Genomic DNA, 13,625 nt, shown 5'->3' on the forward strand with positions numbered 1-13,625 from the left:
AATTGATCTAGTATTGTTGAGGTTCAGTTATATATGTTTATATGTAATATGTACTCTTGACTTTTCAGAATGTCTTCTCTGTAGTCCCTGTTTTGCTTCCTCATTTCTCAGTTTACCAAAACAGTATGAATTGCATTAATTAAGTAATATTTTAGCAGAAAAAAATATACAAATATGGAATAATAATAATAATACGCTGCCCATTTGACTGTGTTGCCCCAGCCACTCTGGGTGGCTCCCATCAAAATATTAAAAACACAATAAAACATTAAAAATTTCCCTATACAGGGCTGCCTTCAGATGTCTTCTAAAAGTCAAATAATTGTTTATTTCCTTGACACCTGATGAGAGGGTGTTCCGCAGGGTGGGAGTGACTACCAAGAAGGCCCTCTGCCTGGTTCCCTGTTACTTAACTTCTTGCAGTGAGGGAACCACCAGAAGGTGCTTATATTAAGGTGCTGGGACAGTTGAAGGCACTAAATCAGCGTACCAATTTTGGTGACCAAATTGCTGTGCATTATTTATGCCTGTGTGTTTGCATGCATGCATTTCCTGGGAAAGTTAGTCACATTTTTGAGCTGTTTTTCAGTTTGACTGGTATTGTAAAAATTTACTAAGTTGTTAATTTTATGAAGCAATGCATTTTTAGAAATGGAACATTTTCCATGGAAAACTATGGCAGTGGAACAATTCTGATCCTCATCACTGGTGATGCTGTGAGATTATGCATGGGGTATAGGTTTCATTTCACTAGAAATATATGTAAATGGGACCACATTCTTAAATTAGCAGTGGTCTTATAACTGGCATATTGTTTTGACACATTGGGTACATTATAAGCCACATGAGTGCACTTCTTTAGAAATCAATGAAAAAAGTTACTCCTAAGTAGCTTGTTAAAGGGCTGCAAAGAATGGATTGTTCAACAATTGCAATTATATGACATTTTATTCAAATTATTCCTTGTTCAGCTATTAAAAATAGATCACTACTTTTTTTGCTGTTAAATATAAAACTTGCACAATTGCTCTTCAGATCTCTCTTCCAAACCTGTATCAGACCATTTGCTTTCAAGATGCACCTCTATGGCAGACTTTCTCACGGAGTTCAATGTGTGAACAAGACTTTCCGTCTATTATTGCAAACAGAATCTCACTGTTTCAACAGGTATACTTTAATATTTCCTTATTTAAATATTAGACCACAGTCTAGCTAAACGTGGCCGTGGCAGCCATGTTCAATGAAACTACTCATCCTTAGTCTCATTGAAACCAGTGCAAGAAGTTTGTCATTGCTAAAATACCATTTGCAATGGAACTTCGTCAAAATTAAATTTGGTGTTTTAATATGCAATTTTAGTATGGCTTGAAGTTTTTTTTAATAAGTAGCAATAAAACAAAGAGAATTACTGATGGCTAGCACTGTAGACCACAGTTCATTCAAAGCAGACTTATTCAAGCTTCACAGTAAGCAACAATATAAAAATACCCAAGACAGTATAACTGTTAAGTGTGCAAAGTGCTACCAGGGCTGTAGGTTCAGATCTATGCTGTACTGTGCATGTGTGGCCACTGCTCTCTAGATGTTTATAGGGGAAATCCATAGTTCATTGGTAGATCATCTATGCTTTGCATATCTTCAAATCTGCAATTTCCAGAGTGCTCTGCCAACAAGCATTTATCCTCGTTTGCCTCCATAGCACGAGCCCCCCTTTTTAGCATCAGCCTGATTTTTCCGTGGTGCTTTGGAAATAAATATTATGTTCTCAAGTGGGCACTATGGCAAATGCTTGTGAGTTTCTGGCCTTGCTTTGTTGTTGCTCAGTCTGTGATTTGTGTGGTTTGTGAATTAGATGCGGGTGTGAGTGGTGTGCCTTTATCCCTGTATTAATTCCAGTACTTCTTGGGTTTATTTAAGGGCTTTTGAGTTTATTTTTTCCTCTGAATGTGAGTGTCCATTGGTTTCTTCTGTCTGTTGTTGTCCTTTGATTCCTTTTCCAATTTGAAATTGATTCTCCCCATAAATTAATTGATCGATTTTAACATTCCCTCAATTAATTGTTATTCCCTTAAAAAAATGATTTTCTTGATGAAGCCACACTTGATGCACTGACATTATTTAACATCTTATTTAAAAAGTTATTTCAAGTTCACACCTTACTAAGCCAGAATCAGCTTGTGAAAATGTGAACAGTGGACCTCGTGGGAATGTTTTGGAGCATGCAGAGTGATTTTTCTCGGTCTGAAAGGTAGCAAGGCCAGACGGAGCTTGTGTTTTTCACACCAGGCACCAAGAGAAAGTATGATTGGTCTTACCTGAAGAATAGATTTTGGAGGTCTGAATCCATTCACTGGTTGGGTATGACCTCAGTGGTGATGAGGCAGGAGAGCATAGAATTCTGGGAATTCTCTGTTTTTTTCCTTCCTGTCTGACTGTCAGGGACTGGGCAGAGGAGGAATGGTAGAGACCGTCTCCAGGTGAGGAGAGGAATAAAAGGTTTAAGATATGAGACTTAAGGAAATAAGAACACACTTGTGCCTGTGCTCTGCCCGCCTGCCTACTTTTATTATTAAGATGATAGGATCTTGCCCGAGAAGTAAAATAAATAAATTAATTATATTTTCAAGGACTAGAAACTTTCAATCCATCCTTACTTTTGACTTTTTGATCCAGCTTGCCTTATTAAAATGCAATTATATATAAATTTATAATAAATGGCTATAATAAGAAGGAGATTGGCCACTGTTCCTGATTGTCTAGGCAAATCTCTGTATAGAGTTAGCCCACCTGTGCAGGTAAATTTCGGGCTTTGATAAGAGGAAGTTAGTTACTTCTCACCTTCCAGGCAGTAGCAGACAATTGGGGGGGGGCACATCACTTACCTGACCCCCCTCCAGCCTAGTCACTGCTACCTACCTGGTTAGAGAAGGAGGAGTAAGGTCAGAATGGCGGAAACGCACTGGCAGGAGGACTGGATTGGCTCTGCCAGCATGTTTTCAGGGTCTCTGTCTCTCCCCTCCTCCTCTCTTGTCTCAGTATGCATGGCGATTTGGCCAAAGGGAGGACAGGTAAGTAGTGCAGCCTTATTATCTACTACATCTTCTGGGGAATAAAACTATCCCTCAGGTAGAGGTCTTAGCCTCTGACAGTATGCCTCTGGGAATCGCAGAAGTGCTGTTGCACTCTTGTCCTGCTTGTGGACTTTCCACCTGTTTGATGACTCTGAAAACAAGATGCTGGACTAGATGGGACTTTGGTCTGATCCAGCAGGGCTCCTCTTACAATCTTACAGTGGGTGCTACAATGTTTCATTTACCCCTGCAGTGCTACTGTTTTGTCAGCTTCTACCAGCTACATCAGATTGCCATATTGTAAAGAGAGAGGACTGGAAGCATTGACTGACTGAGCAACAGAATTGATAGATTAATGTATTAGTCACATATTAAAAACTGCCATTTTAATTGATTTTAATTGGAGCTGTCACCTGTGAGAAGGTTATCAGTGCTGATGGAACTGTTAATATTATTTTTTTGAAAAAATTCAGGCACTACTTAAGAAGATTATCTGTTCATTTTATTAAAATAAAGCACTCTTTCCATTAAATGCTTTTCAATCTCACCTATACAACAGCTCACCAATTGGTGTTTATTTTAGTTGCTTAACTTCAAAAGTCAATCACCCAGAAAGCATACTTTAATTGGTTAACAAGCCTAGAAATACTGCAGAATTTATATTGAATTGAGATGATGCAAAAACATCTGCTGTATCAAACTAAAATTTATCTAGTCCAGGTCTCTTTACTCCCATGGGGACTAACCAGATGTTTCCAGGACTAACACTGATAAGTCATGTTAATAATCATTTACTGCTGTCCTCCACATACACCATCAACTGGTATTCGATGGCATTCTGAACATGAATATTCCACTACAGTTGTCATAACTAATACCCATTTGCAGATCCAATATCCTTAAAAAAAAAGATCCAATTTGATTGCCATCACCACATCATGTGGCAGATAATTTGATAGATTAACTCTTTTGCGCTCTTACCTGTTCTGAATCAAGCACCAATTATTTTCATTGAGTGCCTCCTATTACCAAGAATCTGAACCTACAAGTAAAGATTTTTTTAAAAAAATCGTAACCTCAAAATAACACAGACCAAACAACATATATAACAACTTGTGTTTCTCTTATTTGTTGAATTATTGATGTATTTTAAATTGGCATTGTAACTTATCTTGAAAATAACTTCGTCTAGTTTTTTTTTAAAAGCTCATATTTTAAAAAGCATACCCAGTTTCTTTTAAAGATTTTTGTATTACATTTTCCTCCCCTATCAGGAGGATGGTGCAGGGCAAAGAGAGGGGGGGAATTCCGTCTGTGCTAACTTGAATCCTTGCACTTGTGTTAATCATGTGGTAGTAATCATCATCATAAATTTTATTTATATCTTGCCCTTCCTGGCCGGAACCGGGCTCAGGGCGGCTAACATCAAAAAATGCACACCGGTATTTGATAATATGTTGGAATTTTAATGTGACTATATTTGTTTCAAGGTCCTTGTGGTCCAAGCTGTCAGGCCAGATAGACTACAGAGCGCAATGGCCCTTTTTGCATGTAAAGCTCTGGGTAAGTTGATCGGTTTTTAGAACAACATGAGGTAAAAAACAATTACACCTTGATTCTGGTATGGGTACTATATATTCCAAAGTACATGCATATCCCTATGCAGAGAATCATATGCACATTTAGGTGCTGCGTACAGTTTTTCTTTCTGATCCAGTAGCTGAGGCAACATGTGAAGCCATTTTTGAAAACTAAAATCCAGGCAGTGGCAGTGGTTGTTTCAAGTTTGCTCAGGATCTCTTCCTAGGAATCTATCCCCTCCCCTTTTGCCCATGAACCAATTTTTGCGACAGCTTTGTTTATATTTTCCTTCATACAAAAGGCAGCTGTTGTCGCTATTCTCATTCTCGCTTTTTCTGTTTATTTTTCTACATGGTAACAATCTGTCATTAGAATCTAAGTGTGTGCTTACCCATGATTTTTTCAGGAAAGCCTGAAAAATGCTTATCAGACACACTAAACAGGAAGGTGTAGTTTCTTAAAACACTGACAAGCAAATGACCCGACAGTTGTAACACAGTAGTTCTGCGCATGAGTTTGCTTTTTTATTACTGCTTTTTGCTGGTGTTAGAGTTTCCTTGGAGGTTGTGTACATTTTTAACATATCATTATACCTTTTACCGTTCTCTCTTCATTTTACTAATAGAGGTGGTGTGATTTGTAGTGTTCAAGTTCTAAAATGTATCTCCTTTTCAGCTCTAGTATTCGTGTATATGAACTCAAGAGTTGAATTATGGTATTTTTAGCTACAGTAATATGTTTCCAATACAGGCACTTTTATCACCAGCTTCAATATTACTAGAAAGGAAGGTCAATATCTATGACAGTATCCACCCTGTTATAGTTTACTGTCTGATTTTTGCAGTGTGATTTTGTATAACAAGATATTTTATAGATCAAAGATCTACTGTTTTGTCTGAAGTGAAGTTGGGAACTTGGGAAGCTATTCCAACCACTGATGCAAAGAGGTAGCTACTCAGAATGCATTCCCAACTTTACTGGTATTTTAAAATTTATATATATATATATATATATATATATATATATATATATATATATATATATATTTGTCCATTTCTAGGGATCAAAGAGCTGTCACCTCCTCCACTGAATCTGAAACGCTTGTATAAAGAAACACTAGAAATTGAACCTATCTTGATCATTATTTCTCCTGGTGCTGATCCGTCTCAGGAATTACAAGAACTTGCAGGTGTTGAAAGAAATGGGGAGTGCTACCATCAGGTAAGTTTCATATATGTCAGTGCATTAAAAAGCCCACAAATTATTTGCCTGGTAAGGGTTCGTGCAGGCACATGCAGAGCTTGTCTGATGCCTAGGGCCAGGAGTGTTGTTAGAAACAAAAAAGTGCCCAATCCCTGGCAGGGCCCCCCTCCCCTGCTTAGCCCTCAGAGCACCCACCCCCCCGTTCACAGGCCTTTAAAGAAATATGAATATTATTGATGGCTAGACCTGTTTGCTTATTTAGTAGATTTATATACCGTATTTTTTGCTCTATAAGACTCACTTTTTCCCTCCTAAAAAGTAAGGGGAAATGTGTGTGCATCTTATGGAGCGAATGCAGGCTGCGCAGCTATCCCAGAAGCCAGGACAGCAAGAGGGATTGCTGCTTTCACTGCACAGCGATCCCTCTTGCTGTTCTGGCTTCTGAGATTCAGAATTTTTCCCCCCTTGTTTTCCTCCTCCAAAAACTAGGTGCGTCTTGTGGTCTGGTGTGTCTTATAGAGCGAAAAATACGGTACCTCTATTTGCTGTTTTCAAATTAGTTTACAATATGATTTAATATGATACCACGAATAAAGCAATTTTAAGTCAACTTCAAAACTACGGAAACCGTAACAGGACAAAACAAGAGTTATAAAAGATTTTCCTTGGAAGGAGACATGATCTGGGGCTAAAAAAGTCTCCTGAAGGAGGCCATTCCACAACAATTGAGGCAGCTGCTGAAAAGGCCCTGGACCTGGTGAATTCTAGTCTTTCTGTTTTCAAATAATGTCATCCTTAGTATGACACCAATAACAAATCTCAAAGCTGGGGTGGGTGGGAATATTTGGGCAAAGATGTTGTGTGAGATACTCTGTGCCCTAAATATTTATCAGTTTAAAACCAGCAGCTTGAATTGGGCCAGCAAATGCACTATTTTTATACAAGTTTTATTAATAAATATACTGGAATGAACCAGAAATCCTTTCCTGTTTGTCATATCTTCTTCTGAAAGTCTACTTTAATATATTTGGCTGCTAAAAACTAGATCTTCCAAATGGAAAGTTGTACAACACTACGCAGAGACTGATGGAACTGTGTTAAAAATAAGATGTAAAGTGAAGAGGAAGGACCCTTCAGCTTACACTGAAGTAATTTTGTATACAATAAAGACACAGCACAAATGTAAATGAGACCAACAGAGCTGCAATCTGTCTCCATTAACTAGAGATGATGTGGTCCAAAATGATTCACAAATAACTGCCAATAGCAATTCTAAACTTACCATATTGTGCATTTTCACAGTGTCATAGTGTGGGAATTCTGTTTATTTAAAAATCTCTCCAAGCAATCTATAAATAAAATTGGAGATAAATCACAGCTAAAACCCATCGTCCAATTAAAAAAAGATACGTAAAACCATATATCTGTGATAAACTAGAACATTTGATTGTCTTTTTGTAGGTTGCTATGGGCCAGGGCCAAGCTGATCTAGCTATTCAGACTGTAAAAGAATGTGCACGAAATGGAGAATGGCTCTGCTTGAAGAATTTGCATCTGGTTGTGTCATGGCTTCCCATATTAGAAAAGGTAAGAGAATATACATGTTCAGCAGCAGAGCCAGATTAAGATCTCCAGAAGCCCTATGCATTAAAAAGAATATGGTGCCCCCCAATTTATTTATTTTTTAAAATACTAAACCATTGAAATACTATGCATTAAATTTCCTTAGGAAAAATATGACATATTTCAGCTGCTTAGAAAAATTTGCTGTGCTCCAAGCGCTCAAACAACAAAAGAAGAGAGGAATCTGTTGGAAGCTGAATTCAGACATAACCAGAAACTTTGTTTTCCCACTATGTGAATGAGTCTGCACAAACCTTGTGCTTCCATGCTGCCTACTATTCTCCTGTTCTGCATGGGACAGAAGATTGAAAGCTTGTACTGTGAGTTTTAAGATAACTGCAGTTCCCAATAACATCCAAATTCATGGAATTTTTTTTTAAACAATAGTTTGTGACAACAAGCCAAGACCAAACCATAGTTTCAGATCCTTTGCTTAAGTCAACACTAAAATTAACCTGAAATTATTTTTGGATGAATAAGGCTTGTGCTTCCACTAATACCTTTTGGTGTGTTAAAATATCAATTATTGCCCAAAGTTTTCAGACAGGAATCGTGTGCATCAGTGGTATTGCTTAAATTTTTGTTTGTTTATATAAATACATTTCTTTTCTACAGGAACTGAATAATCTGCATCCCCAGCCTGGCTTCCGTCTTTGGCTGACTGCTGAAGTCCATTCTAAATTTTCTCCTATTTTGCTTCAATCAAGTCTGAAGATAACATACGAGGCAAGATTAAATTACCAGCAAAATATAACATAGTAGGGAATTAACAAATAAATTGACACCTAAAGCAACACATAGGATTGTATTCTGAGTTATACGAGCAGATGTCCAGTGGGGAATTTGGGGTTTCCTGTGCCTTCTTTCTCACTGCAGTCCTTGAAAAATCTCTTTTGGGAGTTGGGGACCCTCAGTAAAGTTCTTGGCTATGTGGGCTGCAGCGTGAAGGGAGAATCGGCAAAAACCATTGGGAGTCAGATTGTGCAAGAGGGGCAAACTTCCTGCTCTCAGTTTTTCCACCTTGCCAACGAAGGTCTGTATAGTTAAAGCTATGGTTTTCCCAGTAGTTATGTATGGAAGTGAAAGCTGGACCATAAAGAAGGCTGATCGCTGAAGAATTGATACTTTTGAATCATGGTGTTGGAGGAGACTCTTGAGAGTCCCATGGACTGCAAGAAGATCAAACTTCTCCATTCTGAAGGAAATCAGCCCTGAGTGCTCACTGGAAGGACAGATCCTGAAGCTGAGGCTCCAATACTTCATGAGGCCACCTCATGAGAAGAGAAGACTCCCTGGAAAAGACCCTGATGTTGGGAAAGATGGAGGGCACAAGGAGAAGGGGATGACAGAGGACGAGATGGTTTGACAGTGTTCTTGAAGCTACCAACATGAGTCTGACCAAACTGCGGGAGGCAGTGGAAGACAGGAGTGCCTGGCATCCTCTGGTCCATGGGGTCACGAAGAGTCGGACACGGCTAAACGACTAAACAACAACAACATCTCCATTGTAACTCTTTGTGTCCCCTGCTGTGTGTCACAATGGGCTGTAGCGGGAAGGAGAGGACAGGAACGGTAAAGCCCTATTGCATGACTTCTGCTTGCAGATACAATTTTTATACTAAGACTTTATTTTCTTCCATAGGCACCTCCAGGCCTGAAAAAGAACTTACTGCGAACTTATGAATCTTGGAGTCCGGAGCAAATTAGCAAAAAAGGGAATTTGTCTCGAGCCCATGCTCTCTTTAGCTTGGCTTGGTTTCATGCAGCATGTCAAGAAAGAAGGAATTATATCCCTCAGGTATGAGTCGTACTCATTGCTTATGTTTTTATCTTGTTTTTCGGTTGCTAATTGTTTCCTTTCATTTCAGATGTATTTTTAATTTTAAAATAAATTGTGCACCTTCCCTTTCTTGGTTTTAAATCAATTAAGTGTTTTAAATTTGTTATTAGCCACCCTGAGCCCGGTTTTCTGAACTGGGAAGGGCGGGGTATAAAAAAAATATTATTATTATTTATTATAAAGATTGAACCATAAAGACCAGTGCTGAAAAAGTAGGGGGGTGGGTAGATCTAATTGAATTCAGTGAACTTTTATTTTTTGTAAGCTAACGTTATTTCTGTTGTATGGGAGAAGCTTTATAAAGAAACAGCTTGTTTCATATAATAGCTGTTGTTCCATGTCCACCTAACAGAAGATCCCATGCTAAACCCCCCTAGCTTCCACTGTTTACTTGTACTAAAATGAACTGTTACAATGTAGTAACTGGGGTTTGTTTTCCCAAACTGGAGTTTTGGTTGAAAGAAGCTGTTTTAAATGCCTGCAGGCCATGCAGCTGTCATAAATTCTTACAATTTGTTTGATTTGGACCTATGCCTTGAGAAAGCTGTCCAGGGCAAGTTTGGTGTGTGTTTTTTTTACCCCCCACAAAATTGATACTTGCTCTTATTTTACTTTGGTAGGTCACTGTGACTTAAATGAAATAAGACTCTTTCCTCACTTGCCAAAGCTAACCCTGCCTTGTTGTCTTGTGTGGTGCCCCTGTGATTAATTTGGATCCTCGCACTTGGGTCCCCCCCCCCCGGAGACTTTTGAATTTTAAAGCATTTGAAAATAACATTATTCTTCAATGTTAAGTGTTTTTTTTCTTCTTCCTAAAATTCAGGCTAAAAGCATTGTAAATTAATTAAGAATTCTGGATCTCTGCATTGCTCAGAAACATTGCCTTGCATGTAGGGCCTGAATGGCATAAGAAGTTCAGTGTGTTGTGTGTTTTCTGGGATAGCTAGCAGTCCTAGAAATCTGGGTGGTGGCAATCTATGGGTTAGCAGGCTGTTTTGGAAGTTCTTTCATTATTTACTGGTCAGTAATCATTCACTCAGACCTGTAGAACGTTTTTGGTCTAGGGCACCTTAGTACTGTTTTCTTTTACATTTTTTTTACTATGTTTCTCCATGATACATATTTTTGAACATTTTCTTATCATCATATGGCCATGCACATTTAATAATGAGTAATAGAAACTGCCTTTTCTCTTACAGGGCTGGACCAAATTTTATGAATTTTCTTTATCTGATCTTCGTGCAGGGTATGACATTATTGACAGACTCTTTGAAGGTGAGTCATCTTGTTCTCAGGGAACTCTGATTTCATTGTCTGACTTCATTTTGCTAAAACCATAAATCCGTGTGAGCTTCCCATATTTGAACTTAACAAAGAATGGAAGGCTAACAATAGCGGAAAAGACTAGGGAAAGCACCAAAGCATTGATCAAAAATATTGTTTATTGTCCTAATTCAAAATAAGACTTTCCTCTGAGGGTGGTTTCACGAGCATATTTACATTAACAATTCATGAATTTTCTCTATGTAAGAAAATATTTGGAAAATAATGTGGCAATTTTTATAAAAATGTATAGATATTCAGATAACTCTGAATGAAGACTAATAATGGTTGACTTGTCGCATGAACATAACTGCATGTATAACTGCGAAAAATGCCAAATAATAGACAGATAAATTTGATCATGTCCAAAAGGATGCATTTAAACGTATCAGTACAAAGTTAATTAGAGGGTTTAATTATTTAAAACATGCTTCTCTGAAAGATTAGGATGTCACGATACTTAAGCCAGCTCAGTCTCAGTGTAGAAAGTTTGAGGACTTTGCTTCACTAGATTCAACAGGGATGTTTGGTACCCCATTGCCTGATCGGGCAGGATGTGACAGGGGTGCACTTTTATTCACACTTAGCCCGAGGTAAATTCTACTGCATTCCTTTCTCACTGAATAGGATTGGTTTTTGCCATATTTTTCCTTGGTTCACGGAACCACCTTCACCATTGGTGCCTGGTGAGGACATCAGGATCTCCTGCAATGATTTTGGAAAGTTTTTTTCTTTTTGCAGATAAAGTTGCTAAGATTCAGAAAGAGGTAGATTCCACCATGGTAGTGGGGCCAGGGTGGGAGAGTGCTTAGAGTCCTGTCTGGTCAAGTTGCAAAGGATCAGTTCCAATCTGTTACCTCTGAGGATGTGTACAGGCTGTTCGGACAAGTGAAACTGACCACCTGGCCGCTCGCACCAGATCCCAAACCCAGAACCTTGTGCATTCACCATCCGTGTATAAGATGACCCCCAATTTTTGACTATTTTTTTTTAGCAAAAAACATTGTCTTACACATGGGAAAATACGAAAATTCCTTCCAGTAGCACCTTAAAGACCAACTAAGTTAGTTCTTGGTATGAGCTTTCGTGTGCATGCACACGAAAGCTCATACCAAGAACTAACTTAGTTGGTCTTTAAGGTGCTACTGGAAGGAATTTTTTTATTTTGACTATGGCAGACCAACACGGCTACCTATCTGTAATGGGAAAATACGGTAATTCTTTTGAATCTTGCAAAGAACTTGTTCCATTAGTTTAAGAGGAATGTGAAGTCCAGCTGGCTGTTACAGGGGGCTTTTTTGCCACTGCTGCAGCAGAGCCAGCAATAAGCAGCTGGCTGCCTTGAGTGGGTTTTTTCCTTTTCCATTGCAGCTACAAAGGGCAGTTGGTTGCCTCTAAGGTCTCTTTATCTAGTACAGCAAGTGATTCTTTGAATACAAATAAAATATATGTCACAAAGCAACTGACTTTCCAAATTTACTGTTGTCAAAAGGACAGAATTTAATGAAATAGTTTTTTTAAGTCTCCATTGTTATTAAGTCTTTGAAAATATTTCAAAGCATTTAACATCATATACAATTTCTTTTTAACATGCAAAGTTTCTGCTTGTCTTCCCACCCTTCCTATCCTGATTTTATTTTTATTTTGACAACACAATAATAATAAATAAAAATAAATTAAAATGTGCACTCCACCCCTGAGACCTTACCATTGTAAGCATCCAGCCTCCCATAATTTCAACACCTCTTGCGATGGTTTGACCCCTTTCCGTTTTAACGGTACAAATTCTACGAATATCTTCCATATCTCCTCAAAATCATTTCTCCTCCATATTTCCCATCTTACCTTAATAGCACGTATTAATATCATTCATAGCTATATCCCACACCTCCTTATACCATTCTTCCATTTTATATTCACTTTGCCCCTTCCACTTCCTATCTAGAATAACTCATGCAGCTGTCAGTAAATTTGTGAGCAAGTCCCTCATAGCCTGTGAACCTTCCACACCACTGTAAATTGATAATGCTACCTCTGGACTGTCAGTGAACTTTAAGCCAGTGTGAAATAGTTTTTTACTTTTCTGAGTGTCCATGCTGGGTGGAAAGAGGAAACCTCCCTCCCTCCCTGCCCAACACAGAAGTCAAGCTGCTGGAGACAATAGAGCAGCCTTTTGCTACCCTACAGCAAACTGTGTTTCTGTGGTGAAGACTCTTCTTCCCAACACAGCATGGGGATGGCTAGATGAGGGGCGTGGATGAATAGGGGATTTTTGAACTCCTTACCATGCCTATCAGGACGCGAGTGGTGCTGTGGGTTAAACCACAGAGCCTAGGACTTGCCGATCAGAAGGTTGGCGGTTCGAATCCCCGCAACGGGGTGAGCTCCCATTGCTCGGTCCCTGCTCCTGCCAACCTAGCAGTTCGAAAGCACGTCAAAGTGCAAGTAGATAAATAGGTATCGCTCCGGCAGGAAGGTAAACGGCATCTCCATGCGCTGCTCTGGTTCGCCAGAAGCGGCTTAAGTCATGCTGGCCACATGACCTGGAAGCTGTACGCCGGCTCCCTCAGCCAATAAAGCAAGATGAGCGCCACAACCCCAGAGTTGGCCACGACTGGACCTAATGGTCAGGGGGTCCCTTTACCTGTTTACCATGCCTATTAGTATGAATCTTGGTGTGCCATGCACTTCCTTTCACCTAGAAGCACTTTTCGTTCATCACCCATGTAACCAGTAAGATAGAAATTACTCCGGAACAAGGGTAAAACACTATTTGTGTTGGTCGGAATCCATTCCCTGGTTGGGTATGATCTCATCTGGTGACAAGGCAGGACAGCATAGAATTCTGGGAGGCAGGCATCTCCTCTGTCAGTTTTTTCTCTCCCGCCATATGCTCAGAGACCTCTTCTTCTTGCTTCACATATTTTAAAGCCTAAAAATAACATTGGAAGTGGTTTCCAAGACTGAGCATAACTCAAAATAAT

General features: G+C 39.1%; 1 protein-coding gene across 1 annotated transcript in view; it reads left to right on the forward strand.

Annotated features, from left to right (window-relative positions):
• Nucleotides 1-13,625, forward strand: part of DYNC2H1 (dynein cytoplasmic 2 heavy chain 1) — a 160,465-nt gene that overhangs the window by 98,061 nt on the left and 48,779 nt on the right. The window contains exons 74-80 of the mRNA XM_082219683.1: nt 1,036-1,167; nt 4,562-4,634; nt 5,713-5,873; nt 7,317-7,442; nt 8,094-8,204; nt 9,121-9,276; nt 10,518-10,593. Coding sequence (XP_082075809.1) covers nt 1,036-1,167; nt 4,562-4,634; nt 5,713-5,873; nt 7,317-7,442; nt 8,094-8,204; nt 9,121-9,276; nt 10,518-10,593 — 835 coding nt within the window. The remainder of the gene's footprint in view (nt 1-1,035; nt 1,168-4,561; nt 4,635-5,712; nt 5,874-7,316; nt 7,443-8,093; nt 8,205-9,120; nt 9,277-10,517; nt 10,594-13,625) is intronic.

This window comes from Podarcis vaucheri, assembly GCF_965113315.1.
Source record: "Podarcis vaucheri genome assembly, chromosome: 4".
In the NCBI taxonomy this organism is placed as follows: Eukaryota; Metazoa; Chordata; class Lepidosauria; order Squamata; family Lacertidae; genus Podarcis; species Podarcis vaucheri.